A 21,069-nucleotide genomic window follows, 5' to 3' on the forward strand; every position below is an offset into this window, starting at 1 on the left:
TCTCTGTGTTTGAGTATTAGAATGCTGTAACACAGTTTGGTTCGTCATCTTGACTTTGTCTGACAGAACCAGCTCTCAGGAAATCTGCTCCGAAAGTTTAAAAACAGCAACGGCTGGCAGAAACTCTGGGTGGTTTTCACCAACTTCACCTTGTTCTTCTACAAAACACACGAGGTAACGCTAACAGACACACACTGTGATATCCTCTGTGAATGTGTGGGATGTGTGTGGAGTGTTCTCTGTTGACTGTTCTCTCTGTAAGATGAGTATCCGCTGGCCAGTCTGCCGTTGTTGGGTTACTCAGTAACACATGCCGGCGAGTCGGAAAACATCCATAAAGATCACGTCTTCAAACTGCATTTCAAGTCTCATATCTACTACTTCAGGACGGAGAGTGAATACTTTTTCGAAAGGTAGAGCAAAACTCATTATTCTTCCAAGAGACATAGTAAACCTTGCAAACTACACTGAAAAAACATACTCTCAAATACTTAAAGCCAGTTTTTTTCTTCCAAATTATATGTAAATTCTAAATTATATTTAATATATTTATATAAACAATTTGATTGAAATAATTGTTTTCCACCGAAAGACGATAATATTCATACAAAGTAAAAGATTATTTATTATAAAGGCCATTTTTAATCTATATATTTTTTTCAGAAGCAAGCCAAAATGTAAATTATGTAGGTCAATATACCACCATAAACCATCACCATAAACAAAAGCTAAATTAGCTATAATATGTAAAGTAGCAGTGGCTTGATCAAAAGAAAGATTCATTTTGAATCAGTTTGTGAATTCGGTCTGGTTTTCTATGTCGAGAGTATATTTAGATGAAAAGCTATAAAAAATAGATGTTTAAAATCATTAATCATTAAACTCATTCATTTAAAAAGCAGTGTATTTAGTATATAAATATTTAAATATCTGTTGTCTACTTACATGATGTTCTTTATGCTAATTTAAAAAGAACACTGTATATAAACTGCTTTTTTATTTTTGATTGTATTTATTTGTGCTCTTACAGTGGTGTTTGTATTTGTGTCTAAAGGTTTTTCACCTGCTTGACTAAATGACTGGCTGATTGTTATGATGTGACAATTAATGTTATAAAGTGTTGTAGTATAGTAAGATTTTGATGTCTGTGTAGATGGATGACGGTGATCAGAAGTGCTACAGTCTCTGCCAGCAGAACCCGCTATCTGAACCGGACAGAACCGGACTGAACCTGCCATGTGAACCAGGCTGAACCCCACAGAAACTGCCATCTGACCTGGACAGAAAAAAACACAAACCAACAGACCCATGCAGGCATATAGGGAGCAGCCATCTCCGTGTGTGTGCTTTTATGACAACGTCACTTTTTTTGTGACTGACTTTTTTTTAATAGCATTGTTTCATAGAATGACATTAAAGGGGAATGTCGCCATTTCACTTCTGAGCCTTTTAGTAGCCTTTCAAATATCAGCCTCAGGCAAGTTTTTATTTTTATTTTTTCCTATTATTTGTATTTTTGCTAAATTAACAGACAGAATAAAATGGCCTCAAATATTGAAAGGTGCTACTGTGTGTTCACAGGATGTGTTAGTGTTGGGTGTGAATAGGACATAAGGTTAACTGAGGTTTGTTATAAGGCCTATTTATAGCATGTGTTGACATACTAAAGTCTTTATCTTGAGAAACTAAAAGGAAAAGTGTTAATAAAGGCTCAGAGATGAAAAGAGGTGGAATTCCCCTTTAACCTCATGGCATTGCCCATAAACACACAGGTGCTTTTTAATGTTTGCGTTTTGTCTTCTAGTGTAAAAAAAAAAACATGAAAAAGCATTTCCTGCATTTTTTAACTGGGCTTTTACAGAATCTCATTTTGTATATGATATTTAATTGTAAGTGTAAGCCGTAAGTGTCACTTGTTGCCTTTAAAAGGAGGCAGATCCATTTCAGTGCCATGGTTTTTATAGTACAGATTTCTATGTTCTAGACTTTGTTTCTATCAGCTGAAACCATGTTGGGTGCCAGAAGCCAATGTGCCAAAATCATGGTGGGTATTTCTGTTTGTTTCCATTTGGGACTGAATAATGTAAAAGCATTATTTATAAAATACATTTCGTCAAACGAAACTTATATTTAGAGTTCAAGTGCCATTAAGAGCATAACACACAAAAGGTAGCCTAATTTACGCCATGTTTGTTTCCATCACTATGTAAGATTTGATAAATGAAGAAAGGATATTTTGTTATTCAAGGCTGTAAGAAGATTGACACCCCTCACTGTCATTTTAGAATTTTTTTTTTTTTACCAAACTAAGAAACATTCACTCATAGGCAGCACCGTATAAACCACAACTGCATTGTACAGGTTAGTTTAGTCCACAGAAGAGGTGAAGCTTTAAATGTGCAGAGAAACATGATGTTTTAGTTTCATACGGCCCAAACACGTATAAAAAGGAATGGAAAAAGACAAAGAGAGAGAGTTTATTGGAAATGAAAGCAATAAAACCTCATTCCAGAGAGCGACTGACTTCTGTGGTCTTTCTGCATTACACTGGTCAGCAGAGGGCGACACTATCAGTGTGAGGCCATTAACCAACAGAAAATCAAGAATTCAACATTTTATCATATATAGGCCTATACACATATATATACAATAATATATGATATTTTAGTGTTTATGGGTGATTCTGTTTGGTTATCATGGAAGTGAGAGGGAATCATTTCTGCCGCCAGAGTAGCAGAAAGACTTGTTGGAGTTTTGAAAATTAATGAATGAATGAACTAATGAATGAATTAATGTATTTAAAATATTTAAAAAAGCTTAATAAGAATAATAATAATCAAGAATCGGCTAAAACAAATCTCTTCCATCTTTATTTGACCCTCTAACTCTAGCACTCTCTATTCTAATTCTATTTTTTTTAAATAAATAAATAAATAAAAATAAAAACTTGCCCCTTTTAGACTTGCATTTTCTAACTGCTTGTTTTCTTAAAAAAAAAAAATGCTTCTCTATTCTTTTTGTATTCTATCTAGGCTATTTGTTTTCTTTTTATTTATTATACAATTTAGGCCTCTAACACTAGCTTGCTCTAGTCATTCTTTTAACTGTAATATTTTTTATTATTTGAAAGTTATTATAAAACACCGTTAATAAACCACTCAACAGAACATTTTCATTCTTTTTACTCTCTTCAAAGATGGAAAATATGGTCACTTTTATATATATATATAATCACTATTATATTAAAAATAGCATTATAAAAATTATACAGAAATAAAACATATCAAATTAAAATATTTATAGGCCTATTAAAATATTAATGTAATTTTTCCTTTATTTGAGAGATGTTTTTATTACCATTAACAATTCATTATTATTTTTTCTTTAAAAAAGGCTTGATATTTATAAAAGGATCAAATAAATAAATAGAGGGTAGTTAGAAATACACTTCAGTGCGTCGTGTTTACACTTGCCATCTGGTGCTCTTACTAGAGAGGATTTCCTTGCGTTCTCCTGTAGCGTGTAAAGCGGGGCCCTAATGAGATTTCACACACAGGTATGGCCCCCCGCTGAGATTTACCCCAGTATATTACTACTGGCCCTTCAGAACACACCACTGACTGATGCTCGTTTGATTAAAGAAAGTGAAACTTGTGAAATTACGTAAATCATGTACTCTGTAGTATGTAGGCTCTATGTATTTAAGTATTAAACTGCAGTCGCGAATTAACGATTCCTACTATGGCGAACTCTTATCTCATTAATAAGAATAGAATTACGCGCACGTTGCGTAAAGGCCGGTTCATGAGCTTCCCGTGGATGTCGGCTGTGCTCATGAATATTAAGCAGCAGGACTTGGTCGTAGTAGAGTTTGTAAAGTCTCTGTCTGGGCAGGGGAGGGAGTAGAGACGCGAAGGGATTACGGCTGACTTCAGCGGCGTGTGTTAAACCTCCCACAAACACACGGACGTGAGACCATGACAGCACGGGAAAGCGTTTCATGTAGACCGCCGACACTTTCTGGAGACTTTAAAGCAGTGGAAACATGGTTTAGAGTTTAAGTCAGGGGTTAATTTGAGAATGAGGGTTAAGTGGCGTTAATATGGGAGGTGTTTTTTGAAGGATTTTTATGTGGAGGTGTTTTAGGAAGCGTTGTCGTGGTCAGTGGAGAAAACAGACTTTGAATGTTTTTAATTGATTTATTTACACGTGTACTGGAAATTAATGAAAGTTTGTAGCTCGACATGTCAGTCGCGAGCCATGCGGAGACGCGTAAGTTCACCCGGGGGCTCGGTAAACCGGGCACGGCGGCGGAGCTGCGGCAGAGCGTGTCGGAGGCGGTCAGGACGTCGGTTTTAGTGGTGAGTAAGTTATGCCCGTTTGTGCTGTGGTATAGCGGTTAAGAATGAGAACTTGCGGGTTCGAACCTCGGTCATAGGCGAGCTCGAGGTAAGATGCTTAACCTCAGATTACTGCAAGACACTGACCAAGTGAAACTTTGTGTAAAGATCTATATGCTAGTGTAACTTGTTGGTTTTATGTCATTGTCGAGTCACATCCCTCAGACCTAATGTAGATAAATAGTCTCGGAGTCAAACCAGGTTTTCAGGTGGTTGATTGTTTGGCCCAATTTTATAATTGTTTCTTTTCTTATTAATTAATGGACTGTTCATAGACTACACAAGTATTTTTGTAGGAAGAAGTAATATGTGCTTTGTTGTATGTGTGTGTGTGTGTGTGTGTGTGTTGTGTGTGTGTGTGTAATTGTGTGTGTGTATTGATGGTTGATACTGTTATATTTGTACATTTTTTGTTTAAAGTTGTCTGTCAGTTCTGGCAGGTCATGTTAGTCAAGCTCGCATTAGTTGACTCTCAGCTGATCCACAGCTACCTGTAGGCATGTGACATCTATCACAGCACCCATAATATAAGACCCTTCAGTATTATCACCAGCTTTTGCATTGATCAATAGCTAACGACCCTCCTACATCCCCAGCTCCTCCTCTTCTTCAGTCAGGAGTCTAATTTCTAAAATGTTTAAATCTAATTATTAAACATGAATGATATATGCAATACATTTATGTTGGTTCTGTTCTGTTACCCCAGGGGGGTTATTGCTGCTCTCCCTGCTCTCATCCGTGCTAGACTGCATGGATGTGCAAGGAGTTCTTGCCCAGAACAGAACCATCCCGCCAATCCAAACTTTATGCTAATTGTCAGTCATCTTTGATGATAGTGGCCCTGACAGAAATGGACTTCTTCTAATTTTTTGTCATGTTTGGTGTTAGTGGCACTGTTGGTGTGATTTATTATTTCTGTACTAGAGAGACAGTGTATTTCTGGGAGACTGTTTGAGTGAACATCTCTCCCTCACAATCCAAATCTGGATTGGTAATTAAATGCGTTTGGTTTAAATCCCACAAGGGTTGAGCCATGAACTGTCACCTGTATGCCCTTGAGTAAGACTCTTAACCTCGCGGGACTGACCCTGTGCTGTAAGTCGCTTTGGAGAAAAGCATCCGCTGAATGACTACTTATTTACTCCGTATTCTTGCACATCTCAGGTGTTCCCTCTCAACCCTTTGAACGTTTTGAGGAAGTGATTTGAGTCCAGACTTTTGTGAATGAGTCATTGAAACTCAGGTTTTGTTGCATAAAACCACAAGCTGTTTAAGACCGTGTGCCGAATAGCATACTAGCATACTACTGTACCTACTGTTTATGCAGTATGCATACTGTGCACAGAATGTACAGTTTCTTTAAACATGGAATAACATTTGGCAAAATGTGATGTAAACAGTAGAGCACAGTGAGTGAAATATCAACCTGATCTTGTAAGAAACGTATACTATTTAATGAAGTTGCCATTTCGTATGAATTTGTATGGAAATGTATGGTTTTTCTAAGCATGTCCACTACTTAAATCTAACCATCAGTGGGGCGTAAGCAGATCATATTTAAACATGTATGAGACTGTACAAATTAATATCAATTACTGTTTTAGCCAAAATGTAAAATAGTTAAACAAATGCAATGAAAGTGTGTTTTGAAATATTGTGTCAAACGATGCATTGGTCTCAACTTGACTTTCCATTTCCAGAGAAATGAAACAACCAGAATTTTCAATAATTAGCATATTTGAAAGGTTTATTGTTCAACAATAATTACTTTCTGATTCACATACTATTTAAAATCTGTGGCAGTATACAGTGCGCACTGCACAGTAAGAAGTATGCTTCCGTTCTGAACACAGCCTGTGAGAGTTTAATCCCAGAATGCTCTGGCTGTGACGTCTGAATCTGAGGATCAGAACTGTCAGAAGGAACTCTCAATGAAGCATATGGTGGGCCTAGAATGTGTGTGTAACTTCAGTGAGTTCACACACACTTGCATTCCTGCATTATACATGTTAATATAATGAAATGCGACTCTGTGTTTGTAGAATAATGGATAGATTGTGTCACGTTTGTATGGTTTGTGCTCTGACGGGCCTCTGAACACAAATGGATTGTGCTTTGGGGTCGAGGGAGACCCACAGATATGTGTTTAGGCGTGTAAACTATAAGTATGGTCACATGCAATTTGCATTTCTTCTTGAATCAGGTGTTCATCTATGAACCCACTCTGGACTATGGGATGAATTTCAAAAACAAGATTGTGAAATCCTCTCAGATGTCTTCAAGTAGATATATTTAGTTTTGTGTGTCATACATGAAACACAAAAGAGGATTTTTACTTTTTCTGAAGAAAATGTGAGTGGTGTGTGCAAAACTCAGTTCTAGGTTATTGTGGGTGATTGCTAGGTTGCTATTAAATAGTTTGTTTTTGACTTAAAGGCTCAAGTCAAAAGAATCAAAGTCTTTACATATGGCTCAGGTTCCTTTTACAATGTCAGTCTATGTCCATTTGACCCTTTATCAACCACCAGATAAACATCAAGTATTATTTCTTAGAAAAGAACAAAAAAAAAAAAAAAAAAAAAGTATCTTGAGGTATCGTTTATGTGAAAGTGACGTGACATACAGCCAAGTATGGTGACCCATACTCAGAATTCGTGCTCTGCATTTAACCCATCGGTGTATGACGTCTAAATACCGTGAGAGTGACTTACCCCTTATTTACCCCTAATTTAAACTGTACGTGTCTGCGGCGCATCACGGCTCCGACGCGGCCACTCTAGTCAATGCTTGTGTTTACACCAGCGGCACCTCGGCACATTTCAGAAGCATCCCAGAAGCGTCGCTTCTGACGGTAAGAGTGTGCACTCTAATATGCTCTAGAACGGCTCTCGCGATACTTTGATGTCATACACTGATCAGTCTGCACAGCTTTGGTGTCCGCCATACGTCATCATGTCGCTATATCATTAATATCGCGATATGACACTTTTATTATCATGTAAAGATTTATACCGGTATTATCGTGAACGGTATGATATGGCACACCCCTACTGCGTATTATCAGTGCAACAGTAGCTGTTTCCATTACCCTTCAAATTGCACAAATTGAAATTGGAATTGCGTTAATGGAATTGCAATACTTTTTTATTTATGAAATTGCTAAAGTTTTGTGCAAATCTGTAATGGAAACGCAGCTAGTGCCTATCCAGAAGTGTTTTTCCCATTAATCTTCCTCATTTTCTTTAATGAGGGAAATTAAGCATTGCATAGACATAATCAAATTGAAAACTATGGAGAAATATAAAAATAAAAAAAGAAGAAATGTGTGTGTGTGTAATTTGCAGTGCTTTAATTTGAGTGGGTGGGTGCTGGGGAACTCTTTTGCTGTGATTTGTTTGCAGCGATTGGTGGAGATTTCTTTGCTGGATCATTGGTAATGCATTTTTTCACCATGAAATTCCATTGTGATTCACTTTTTTTTTTAAACAAGCCTAAATAATGCAGACCAGTGGCTTCAACAAAAACATATAATCGATTAACAGCCTTGCAGCTCCAAGTAGGTCTATCTTGTAATCATTAAAAATGAATGGGATTTTACTTCTGGAACCTGACTGATGTACTCTGTAAGACTAGTGATGCTGACTTTAAACACAGCTAGCATTGGTCAGTAAAACACCTGCTGTATTTCAAGGGTTAATGTGCACGTGTGTGATAGTCATCTGGCTAGATTTTTTTAGTTTCACTAATCATGGACTTTGTTCAGGTGGGCATTAATAGGCACGTAGTGACTCTGAAAAACAAGAGCAAACAGTTACTTGAAGTGTTATGTTTACCACCGACATTCACCACCAGTTTATACAGTCTGAAATATAAGCCTCATTTAATAAGCAGATCTGATTTAAAAAAAAAAAAAAGAATAGCAGCCTGAAATGAACTCTGTGTATCATGGGTTTTGTGCTGGCACATCAAATATATGCTGTCATCATAAACTAGCATGAAAATCATCCAAGTTTGGCCTCACCCTCGAACCAATGATAAATCAACACGCATCACTCCCCCAACACACACCTGGTTTATGACATCATCAGCACAGAAACACGCAGAAACCTGAGCAAGTCAGTGAGCCTGTGTTCAGTGATGAAGATAGCTGGGTAATATGTCCGGTCGCTAGTATAAAAAATATGTCCAAATAATGTTTGAACGTTCAAAACGAATGTTTTTGTTCTAATAGAATGTTAGCCAGAATTCTTTGCACGCTCTCTGTTAGCTGCAAGGCAGTATTTCTGGTTGAACTACAGTGTTCATATAAACTGAACTGTTGTCCAGCTGTTGGACATTGATGAACTCTGGCTGTTTGTCCAAACAGCATGTGTTTATGACATCTGAAGAGCGAAGTGTTATGACTCTGTTGTCTGCGTGGTGCTGCTGGTAATTGTGGGAGTGAATTGGGCAAGAGATGGAGATGAGGGACTGGTCATCCTGGTTCCCACTGATTTCTCTCTGCCAGCGTTAGAGCCGCATTGTTCAGAGTGACCTCCTCCACGGCACTTCCTTCCTCATAAACACACTCATACAGATCACATTACAGCTGCCCACAGGCGCTCAGGAGAGCTGCTCTGATGATGTCCAGCCTCTGCTTCACACGCTGCAGGGACACACACACACACACACACACACACAGAGAGAGAGAGTCTGTTTGATGTTGAGGGGAATTCACCTGTAAGAAAGTACCAAAATGGTTTTCATCATTGTGTGCCTACCATGGTATTCCTGGAATGCCACAGCACTACTTTGTAAGGGTTGTAAGGTTAAGATTGTATTTAACATGTTATAGCCTGATCATGTGATCATTTCTTTTTATAATTTGGGTCAGGATTGTACAGTGTGTGGAGCATTACAGACTGAAAATGACACCTACCCACTAAATCTGCCTTTATATTAAACAGACAAATATAAAAATGCATATATACTGACGTGGAGAATCTTTCCCTGAGCTGCCTATATGTGCAGAATAATTGTAAAAAAAAAAAAAAAAAAAAAAAAACAAATTACAGTGAGCAATACATACAGTAGAATATTTTTGCATTATTGCTTACATACTGTATTCTTTACACATTCTTTAAAATTACTTTCTTCCACATTTAAAACCATCATGAAGCATCATAAAACTTTTAAATAACACAAATAAAAATATAAGTATTTTTGTAATGAGTAAAGATACAAATACAAATGAAAACTATAAAAATTCTTTGTCTAGTTTGCAACTCTGTACATTTTCTTAACCATCTTCGTGAAATACTGTTTTTCTTTTACTATTCAGTTTAGAACAATTTTACTTTAAAGGTTTTTAAATTTAAAATGTATTTTTTTTTAATGATTTCTAAATCATGTGAAACTGAAGACTGGAATAATTATGCTGAAAATCCAGCTTTGCATCACAGAAATAAATTACATTTTAAAATATATTATAATAGAAATCTGTTTTAAATTGTAATAATTTTTGACCATACTACTGTTGTTTATTAAATTAGTGCAGCCCTGATGAGCAGAGACTTCTTTCAGAAACATTTTGAACGTTAGTGTATATTTGTCTACGAAACATATTTTGAAGACCAAATGTTGTGTTGTCATGTTTGGTTGCATTGATTGGCTTGAGTGTCTTGGAAGTCAATCACAAAAAAAAGCCTTATTTATTAATAAAGTATGCATAACCCTTTTAAATCAACAGGCTATGTCCTTTTCTTTTTGTTTATTTTGCCCTCCCCCTCAAAGTTGCTACTTGGTTAAACAAATTATTTTGCATTATTTGTTTACCTAAAATAAAGGCTGTAAAGACAGACCCTTTAAAAACTCTGAGTTATCTCATTGGCCAGTGAGAATTGAGCATGTGCACTAACGCAAGTAGATGAAAGAGTAGGATCATAAAAGATCCAATCAGATATTTTATTATGTCACACTTTTTACACTTCCTGTGTTTGCAAGTGTGTACGGTGTGTCGTTGATTACAGGTAGGTGTAGTATTTTTGAATGTGGTTTGGTGTAGCAGTTCTGTACACTGCTATCAAACCACAGGCTCTCCCTGAGGAAATGACTGCACTAGTCCAGTCTGGTGTGCTTTTTGGTCTTAAATTGGATGAAACCTGTATGGTTGACTGTATGTTGTTAACAAACATCTTGAGATTAGTGCTATGACAACAACTGTTTTTCAAGGAGGTACAACACAACAGAGAGAACCAAGCCCTTCCCGTCTTCCTGTCTCTCTCTTTATGTCTCTCTGTCTCTCGCTCATCTGTAATGGATCTGTTATTGGTCTGCGAGGTTTCCATAACAGTGTAGTTCAGCTGGACAGTCTGGATGAGCTGCAGACAGTTGTCTGAGCACTGAGCACTTCTCAAGGACTATAACACACACACACACACACACACACACACACACACACACACACACACACACACACACACACACTATCTAAACATTCAAATGAGTATGACTAGTGTATCACTGATTTGAATAAGGGGAAATATGGTGGTTTGGAATGTGATCCAACATTCATTTTGGATTGAAATATCTGTCCTGGAGCATCAGGACTGAGGAGAAACAGAAGTTCAGATGTCGTGTAAAGATTGTAAATGTGGTGTTTATTGATTGATTTTTAGATGCATTAACAGGAAAGTTCACTCAAAAGTGAAAACTGTCATCATTTACCTACCCTCAAGTTGTTCAAACCTGTATGAGTTTCTTTCTTAGATATTTTTGAAGAAGGCTGGTAACCAAACAGCTGATGGTAACCATTGACTTCCATTGTATTTTGTTCCATACAATGGAAGTCAATGGCTACCGTCAGCTGTTTGGTTACCAGCATTCTTCAAAATAACTTTTTATTCAGGTGAGGTGCATTATGAAAGAATAAGGATGTCATGGTTGTCTGTGATTGTGTACATATGTTCAGCATTAACACACTTTACTCTCCTAGCAAACACACACACACACACACACACTCACACACAGTGTCTTGCTGTCCGGTGGTTTAGCACACACTCATATCATGGATGTGGAATTCGCTCAGAAGTATTTGAGGTTTGCACATGATGAGTTTAGTTTAGACTTGTCTCACAGATACAGTCTAAAGCCAGAGTTATTTTTCCCCATACTTCCTCTCCATTCTCTCTCTCTCACACTCACACACACACACACACCCTGTGATATCTTTCCCACACAGTCAGTCAGTATCCTCAGCACTAGTTTCAGCCTCAGACAGCACGTCCTCAGTTCTTTCACTCAGCGTCTGTGTGAAATCACAATCTCTAATCTCATTAGCTGGCTTTACACAACTTCCAGGAGGCAGAACACACAGGTTTTTACCAGTCTGCTGTTGCAACAGATACATGATCCTTATACAAGAAATACACTTCAGGTATAAATTGAATTTGTTTTCCAAGTATGTTCCAACAAGTATACCTTATGTAATAAATATAACCAGTGTAAGTATACTTGTAAGCAGGGTGTGATTTGTAGGGGGGGGGGGGACTTCCCCTCCTCCTGGTCAATGTATCCCAGTCTCTGCTGAATTATTTTTCTTCGGTGGGGATAAAGAAATAAAATAAAAATCCCCCCTGTGTGATGCTACTCCACCCACCACCAATAAAGCATAGCCTATAGGATACCAAAAATAAAAATAATTTTTAAAACACTAGCAAGTAAAATACTGCAACATGACAATACAAACAACAATAAAATGAGAAATGGACTTTAACTGTCAGTGCTCTCACTTAATACACACCGTCTGGTGTTCGTGATCCTGGTTCACGCGCCTCAATCCATACACCGCTAGTGACAGTATAACATTAATACACACTGGTTTTGCTCAAAACTCACTTTATTGTGACCTAATGCAGTTATTGTAAATAAACTGATGATAAATGGGCTGTATTATGAGACGGAATGCAGAAGTTTACCGTCACCATTATGTTGGAATTGATCATGCAATATTGACCGATGGATCGGCAGAGAATCGTCTTTCTGCGAGTCGTTAAGAAATTATGGTTCTATTCTATTTAAAGAAATATGAGGTAAACGTGTGTGCGCACTTTTGGAGTAAAGTTAGTTTGTATGTTGTGTAGCGAAGCACTGTTCAGAAATATGGAAGCAAACGTGTTATTCTGATCAAAATATCATTAACTCCTGATTGTTTTTGTATTCCTGGTAGAAATGTCACTGTAACCAAGTATCATAAATAGTGGTCAAATATCGAAGATATCTAATCTCAAGGTCAAATTAGAATATTTATTGTGAAAAATGGCTTTGTAAGAGCTTTCAAAAATAATCTATATATTTAATGCTGTGATTTGTATGATTTTATTTATGTTTTGGTTTGTTCACAAATCGCATCCTGCTTTTTAAGTATACTATATCAAGACTTGCTGGGACTAAATTGTTCCACATTTTAGTTTCTAAATATATACTTTTATAGAGCTAGTTGTTTATGTCTTTTTTTTCTTTTTTGTTGCGAATATACCGCAAACATCTTCAAGTAATCTTTACTTTAAACTTTAATAAACCTTTAACTAACCTTTAGACTTTACTAAACCTTCACCTTTAGATTTATAGTTAACCCCTGTGTACACTACTCGGGATTAAAAACAAATCCATTTTCCTTGTAAATCAATTGTACTGAATGCCAAAATATAACCGCTACTCACATTGACATCCCAGTTCGAAAACGTTATAGGCTACTCTAACAAAAGAGTACACCCAACAGAAAGCTAAATGAACCTCGTTACCGTGTAATTTTATATTACTATTAGTGCTGGGCAATGATTAATCATGATTAATTGCATCCAAAATAAAAGATTTTGTGTACATAATATATGTGTGTGAACTGTGTACATTTATTATGTATATATAAAGACGCACAAATACAGTATATAATTAGAAAATGTTTACATGTATTTGTATCAGTGTCAGTGTTTCAGTTTTTGCACACAAAAAGACAATAATAGCAACTTCCACATCCCACAGCAGAGCTCGCCCCGGCCCGTTCAAGACCTGAGTCAGACAGTCAACTGATGAGCTCCTCAGACGCCTCCAGCACCTCCACTGACAGGACCAAACAAAGACCTGTGCTGCAGTCATTTCCTCTCTCTCTCACACACACACACACACACACACACACACACAGGTTTCCATGTTTTATGGGGACTCTCTAGGCAAAATGATTTTTATACTATACAGATTGTACTTTTTATCCCCTTACCCGAATCCTACACCTAAAACTACCCCTCACACAAAACTTTCTGTTATTTTAGATTTTCAAAACAAAAGAAGAAAGAAAAGAAAAATATGCCCCCACAAGGTCAAAATTTACCTTTTGGACTCCAAAATGTAGGGAATACCAGGAACACACATAGGGAGGGTCTGATTTAATATGACATGTAACCTCATATATATATGTGTGTGTGTGTAGATAGATAGATAGATAGATAGATAGATAGATAGATAGATAGATAGATAGATAGATAGACACCCCACAGGACTTGAGGTTTAGGAGAAGCTCTGATCCAGTCATCTAGCAATCACTATTTGGCTCTTGTCAAAGCCACTTTTCACATGCCCATTTCTCCTGCTTTCAACATATGAAATTCAAGATCTGACTGTTCTAGAGCTGTCACCAACCATTATTTTTATTATTATTTGCATTATATTATTATTTGATTAATTTATAATAAATTATTTTGCAAGAGCAACTACAACTAGAGTTCCTTCCAGGACTCCTATAAATGCATATTCAATAAGGTCAGGTGCAAAAATAACTGTGTCCACACCTTTTCAGTGCTAATTTGTCACTGCGCGTCTTTGGTAAAATCTTACAGTACTATTTTAATGCCAAAAAACTGTTTGCGCTGGCCCTTCATCTTTAATATTTGACCATTTCATTACTATAGAAATGCTACATCTACTGTAATTTCTTGAATGTGGGCATCAAACCTTGTAACGTTAAACTCCAAGTGAGGGCTTGAGCTTTTACTTTGAAATCAGCATGAACAGTTAGCATATTGAGAAAGATATTTGTGTATTCTCCTGTGTTTGTGTAGGTTTATACGTAGGTTTCAGACGCTCCACACATGTAAATGATAACAGTTCATGTGGAGCCGCTCTGTGACCTACACACATGTAAATAATTAACCCTTGTGCGGTCTTTGGTCATTTCTGACCGGAGAATTTTACATTTTGAATTTTTAAAAATCGTAGCTTCACCAGAATGGTATGAAACTTGAAGACTTTTATGGCACTTGGTATGTGAACAAACACACACAAAAAAATTGAGGGCATGATTCGAAAAAGCTAAGTGGTCGTAAAAAAATAGTCACACTCATGGTCTTCGGTCAAAAATGACCGACCATAGGAAATGAATGGGAAATGAGAAAAAAATACATAACATTATACAGAACATTTTTATGTGTACAATCTACAAATCCCCAACAATGCAGAAAAAATTGCGCAGCAATGAAGAGGTGAAACTCTAAAACATCTAGAGTGCAAAATCAACACACCAACTCACACACACTTGTACACACACATACACACCTATGAACTGGTGTGACTGCAACACTGCAACTGTAAACATCAAGAGTGCAAAACGGATACATCCACACACACACACACACAGAATTATGCATACTCAAAGGAATTGGTATGGCTATAACCATATAGCCAAAATGAGTCAGAAGAGGGATTAAAATCAGATCAGACCCAGAAGGATTAAGCTCTGATAAAGCATTCCTGTTCATTTTTGTCACATTTTTATAGAATTTTAATGTTTTGTGTAACAAAGTGCTTTCTGTGTTCAGGTTTGAATGTAGTAATAATAATGCAAAAAAACTACACTTCAAATCAACATTTAAAACAACAAAAAATATAAACCTTGACAAAAAGTAGTCTTGGAGAATGCCTTAATATACATTTAAATCCACATCCTAATAAAAGTAAACAATTATGTATAAAAACAACTAGGAATTCACAAGCCTCTCTATAGAGTCCTATACAGGAATCTAGTGGTTACACCATGAATTACAGGGTTTTTCTTTTTTTGCTCTCATCAGGAGGTGCTATTCTGCCTTTAAAAATTGGATTTTAAAGGTCTAGTCTCTATTTTAATCTGAAATACTGCATTAATTGAAAAATAATTGTACAAAATTATATATATATATAATTTCAATGGGAAAAATTGATCATAATTATTGCATAAATATTAATTAGTACCATGAAATTCTCTCAAAATACAAAAGAAAAAATATTATTGAACAAAAATATATTAGATTGATTTTACTGAAGAAAATAAAAGTTACATTTCAGGTGTCCAGTCACTTTTGACCGTGAAGACCATGAATGTGACTCTCAAATGAGGAGCGCACAAAGGTTAAAAAGCATAGATTAAACCTGCAGCGCATATATTTATTTAACTGAATCATAGAGTTTGTGAATTCACAATATCATTATGCTTTATTATGATTTTTGAATGGTTTTGATATTTTGTGAAGCCTTGGAAAATGGTCTAGTAATGCTTTTCATGGATTCTCATCCGTGGAATGCGACATTTCCTGTATTTTGCCGGTAACTCGACACGGGCAAATTACAGTCAAGAATTTTTTTTAATCGAGTACTTGTATTGAATCAGTTAATCGTGACAGCCCTATAGACTGGTGCCTTTGTAAAGTTATTCTCTTCACCTGTCAGTGGTTTTAATGTTGTCAGTCTAGTTTGTCAGTCTGTCTGAGGTAGGCTACTTTGGGACGTTTACACATATTCATGTTTTTTTATTATTATTATTGTTCTCTGTACACATGTAGCATGTACATACATCTCATTGTTTTTCAGCATCTCATATCATGAGTGCAGAGTTTTTAAAATGCCATGTCAAATTCAAAGTAGTTCAGCACTGAAGAGCTTCAAAAACGTGTCCTGTGTGAATATATCCCAACTCATTTTCTGCTTCCTGTTCATGGTTGTGGTTTGGCAAGGTGAGTACTACTAATAAAATAGTAAGGAGGTACTTTAAAATTTAATGTAACTATGTAATTCTCTCTCTCTCTCTCTCTCTCTCTCTCTCTCTCTCTTTCTCTCTCTCTCTCTCTCTCTCTCTCTCTCTCTCGCTCTCTCTCTCTCTCTCTCTCTCTTCTCTCCCCCCTCTCTCTCTCGCTCTCTCTCTCTCTCTCTCTCTCCTCCTCTATATATATATATATATATATATATATATATATATATATATATATTTCTACCATATATCAAATCAACCCAAATTTGTGCTTGCTTTCTCCTTTCCGAGACACTAAATAGTGTCAGAACACAGCTGTGTCAATGCATAACTACAGTTTTATTTACTAAAGAAAATGTACATGGTGCTTGCCTATATAAAAGTTACAGCTACTGCTTTTTGTCATTTCTTAGGAGAAAAATTGAAGGTCAGATTGTTTGGAAAAGTGACAGCAGATCTGTCCTCAGCAGAAAACATGATATCTGTAGTATAAAAAAACCCGAATCTAGAGTTGATCCGCTCAAATAACGCTCTCTCTGCCAGTAACGCTGCATGCCTCACATTCCTCCACGTGTGTGTGTTTATAGGCAGACCGTCAGCATTACGTGTGTGTGTGTCTGGGTGTGGATTTTTAGGAGATATTTTTTTTATTTCTTTGTGCGATTTGAATTAAATGAATTATTAATGGAATGCACAAAACAGTCACCACTGCATGCAACATCTTTCTTTTCTTTTTACTTGTTTTTTTTCTCCGTTCTTGTTGATTTATGTTTAGGTGGAGCTCTGACCACAGCCTTCTGGAAAAGAAAATAAAACCCATTATGTCAGGACTCTGAAATGCTGAACCTCCAACGCCCACCAGATAAAGACCACGCTCACAATGTTTAGATCTGTCAGATAGGGGTTTATTTCATTCTTTATTTTATATCTTTCTTTTTTTTTTTTTTTTTTGTGGGTTTATGCTATAGTTTCACAGAGCAAGACTTTTGTCTGTTGACATAAAGCATAAAGTCAGTTTATTTTGCCAATGCCAACGATTACCAACTTAGACAGGAAAGGGTTATCTAATTGTACAACAACCAATCATATCTTTTATATATATATATATATATATATCGTATGCTTAAGAAAACATACATTTCCTTATTACTATAATGTTTTTAATTTGTTTAAAAGTTGATTTAAAATTGATTTTTATATTTTTTTTTTTGGAGAGCATAAAAGTAGAAAAATGTCAGAGTAATTTAAATTCATGTATTATTTATATACTTCTATCTTTTTATAGTTGCTATAGTATCTTTTTATTATAGCTTTTGTTTTTGTATCTGTTTTCATTTTAATTTAGTACTTTTATGTGCTTTTGTGATGTTTGTCAAATTTTGTTAAATATTTATTTTTAGCCTCATTTTATTTCAGTTATTGTAGTACTTCAAATTAAAATATTTAATCATTTTATTTCAGTTAGTTGCCAAGATCACATTTCATTTAAGTTTATTTTGTCAATTGTTATTTTAGTGAAACTTTTTCAGTTAACAAAAACTGTTCTGAGTAGTCTGTTTTAGTTAACAATAACAACACTAGATAATAATGAAGAAGAATACTTATTAAAAAGACACAATGGCATAATCTTTTATTATTTCTTGGAATCAATAAAGCAGTTAAAATATTATTATAAATATTTGAAAACCCCTGTATGTCGAAGTCAGTAAATCTATTAAAATATTAGATAATTTGATCTTTTTATAGCATTGCAAGGTTAGTAAGGTTGTAAATTTTCAGTTTTATTGAAGATGTAAAGAAAAACACGGACCTTTTGCCAAAATGTGGTACAACTTTTCTTGGTTTCCTCTAGTATATCAGTATAAATAGTTTTTAAAGCATTAGAGAAAATGGTTGTGTGTGACCTGTCTTCCTGAATAGCATGAGTAAGTCAGGTTTAATGCCAGGAAACTGAATCAGTGAGTGACAGAGCCAGCAGCAACACATACCTCAGCACATGTGTCAAAAACCTGAGATTTTACTTGATATAGATCTTTTTGCTCCTGTGTGTGTATTTGTGGTGGTCTGAGATTAGCTTGTTTGTTGTGTAGGCCAGCGTTATCTCTACTGAATGACACAGGAAGCAGAATCAAACACAGCTCTATAAATGGAGTCATGTGACTCGTGTCAAACTAAATGTGTTTCCTACACAGGAAGGGTGTGTGTGTCCATGGGGCAAACTGTTTCTGGCAGCCAGTGAGGTCAGCGATGTGATAACCTTGGGTCTGATCAGCTCCTCTCTCGGGTCACAGGGGTGTTGTGATTAGCATCATGTTACTCTTCTGCTGCACACGCTCGCTGTGATTTATGATGCTTAACGTGCAGTAGATGACGTACAGCTACACAAAGCCTCTCAAATATGCAACATACTCTCCTTCTGTATCTTCATGTTCACAAATCTTCTGAATGCGCTTCAATCATCTCGAATGTTCTCAAACGTTCAGTGTTCACTAATCTCCTCAGATGTTTCACAGATGTCTTGTGGCTTCTCAAAGCTAAATTCACAAGTGGTCTTCTTGAATGCCATTGAATCATCTTAAATGTTTCTGATTAATCCTCTCTGTTCACAAATGTCGTCTCATCTCATCTGTGTCATGTTCAGGCGTATTCAGAGTGTAGTTCAGAGTCCGGTGGGGTTTGGTTTCTTACAAGCACAAGTAGTCTGATGTGTGTTTCTTATACAGTACATGTAGATGAAAGTTGTGATGAATTCAGCTCTTAAAGCACAGATGTTGTTACCTGATCGAGGATGTTTTCTCCAGAGAGAGTGACTGGGGATTATATGTAGATTTGTTGAACACGCCGAGACTCAAACACACTCGCATTCCTGCAGATGAGTGATTAGTGATTCAGTGTTCAGCTGATAACAGTGTCAACCCTCAGTATGAACACTCATAGATCTGTCCTGAATGAATGAATGAACTGAGATGATGAGCTGACAGGAATGATAAGCATATACTGTAAACTGTGGCAAGGTAAGGTTGTAATCACAGTGATATGTTATTTCTCTAACACCAATGAATGTTTAGAGGCATCTGTTAACACTTGTTTTATAAATTCAGTTCTGTTTTTTTATTTTTTTTTTTTTTTTTTTTTAAACACTGGTGTGGTAGACATTGATAAGACTAGGAACACTTTATTATACTGTGTGTTTGGTTTTGTGTGTGTGTGTGTGTGTGTGTGTGTGTGTGTGTGTGTGTGTGTGTGTGTGTGTGTTGGTAGATCAGCTGCAGTGTGATTTGCTGCCTGCAGGGGGCAGCAGTGCTGCTCTTTATTATGAGCAGGACCTCAGTATGTCCTTCTATTGCTTGTCTCATGTTTTAAGTAAGAGACGTGTGTGCTACTAATTATTCTTCCATTTCTCATTTGTGTCTGTTGAATTAAGTTCAGTCAAGTTAAAGGATTCTGTTTGTTAGTAATCATCTCTCTGCTGCCTATTCACATTGTAAAATCAACACCGTACCGTATACAAACTGTGGAAATGATGTGTTTGAAAGTAAGTTTCTGTTTACCGAAACTGGAGTATTATTAATGGTTTATGGTTTACTTTATTTTAAGGTCCAATTCTTGCTATTAAAAAACCATTACCTATCACTTTTGACTCAATAAACACCTAATTTGCTGTTATTACTAGTAAGGCAGTTGTTAGGTTTATGTATTGGGTAGGATTAGGGATGTAGAATATGCTCATGCAGACTATTTGCTTTATAAGTACTAATAAACAGCCAATATGTTAATAATAGACATGCTAATAAGCAACTAATTAATAGTGAGAATAGGTCCCTCCCTATACTAAAGTGTTACCTTGTTAGTTAATTTGCCAAACCTTTAATACAAATCAGCTGCTTCTTCACCAAAACTACTCACATGTTTTTGGTTTTCTACAGAAGCCAAAAGGTAATTGCCAGAAGTTTAAAGTAAGAAATGCACTTAGGTTGTGAGATATAAATTCACACTATGTATAGAATTTTCATGATAACAAGTCACAATTATGAGATATGTAAAGTCACACGGTAAGATTGTGATATAGTAAGATTGTTAATTGTACAGTAAATCACATTATACAATTTCAATCACAAGAAATAAGAAAAGTCAAGCTACAAAAATTGACCTACACTGTTAAAAAAAGGTTTTTATTTTGTAAATAAAACAAAGATTGCTGTAATGTTTTACAAGAAAATAAAATTTAAATCTTTCTACTTCAATTTCTATTTAAATTTTACATTTAATACAGTGTGTTACTTTCTATGTTACAAGCTATTTCTGAGTGAAAATTTTCCGTTTTATTTTTTTTTTTTAGATTAGTTGTTCTACATTGTTTCAGTGTTTGAACTGTCAGAGACAAGCAGCTATAAGAAATGCATTTACATGAGACTATTATAAGGGTGCATGCAAAAATACAAATTATACAGGTACATCATTTTTAGGGTTTATCTTCTATAGATTTTGATTTATTGTATTTTAGTTTTGTTGTATGTACCCCAAACCTTTCAGGATGACTCATGTGCGGTTCACTGCTGTCTGTGCCCAGTTTAGTGAATCTCTTTCACACCAACCAAACAACAAACAGACTCAGATGCACTTAAAATAGGCCTTTAC

At 35.9% G+C, this 21,069-nt stretch overlaps 2 protein-coding genes across 7 annotated transcripts in view; both read left to right on the forward strand.

The window, feature by feature from the left end:
• LOC109099413 (FERM, ARHGEF and pleckstrin domain-containing protein 1-like) overlaps positions 1-2,516 on the forward strand; it is a 42,244-nt gene extending 39,728 nt beyond the window's left edge. For both annotated transcript variants that reach the window (XM_042730689.1, XM_042730688.1), the window contains exons 24-26: positions 67-174; positions 262-413; positions 1,154-2,516. In XM_042730689.1, coding sequence (XP_042586623.1) covers positions 67-174; positions 262-413; positions 1,154-1,229 — 336 coding nt within the window. In that variant the 3' untranslated portion in view covers positions 1,230-2,516. The remainder of the gene's footprint in view (positions 1-66; positions 175-261; positions 414-1,153) is intronic.
• A 1,637-nt stretch (positions 2,517-4,153) lies between these two features.
• LOC109095670 (dedicator of cytokinesis protein 9-like) overlaps positions 4,154-21,069 on the forward strand; it is a 94,442-nt gene continuing 77,526 nt past the window's right edge. For all 5 annotated transcript variants that reach the window (XM_042730691.1, XM_042730695.1, XM_042730696.1 and 2 more), the window contains exon 1: positions 4,154-4,361. In XM_042730691.1, the coding sequence (XP_042586625.1) occupies positions 4,245-4,361 (117 nt within the window). In that variant the 5' untranslated portion in view covers positions 4,154-4,244. The remainder of the gene's footprint in view (positions 4,362-21,069) is intronic.

This window comes from Cyprinus carpio, chromosome B9 (genome assembly GCF_018340385.1).
Source record: "Cyprinus carpio isolate SPL01 chromosome B9, ASM1834038v1, whole genome shotgun sequence".
Taxonomy (NCBI): domain Eukaryota; kingdom Metazoa; phylum Chordata; class Actinopteri; order Cypriniformes; family Cyprinidae; genus Cyprinus; species Cyprinus carpio.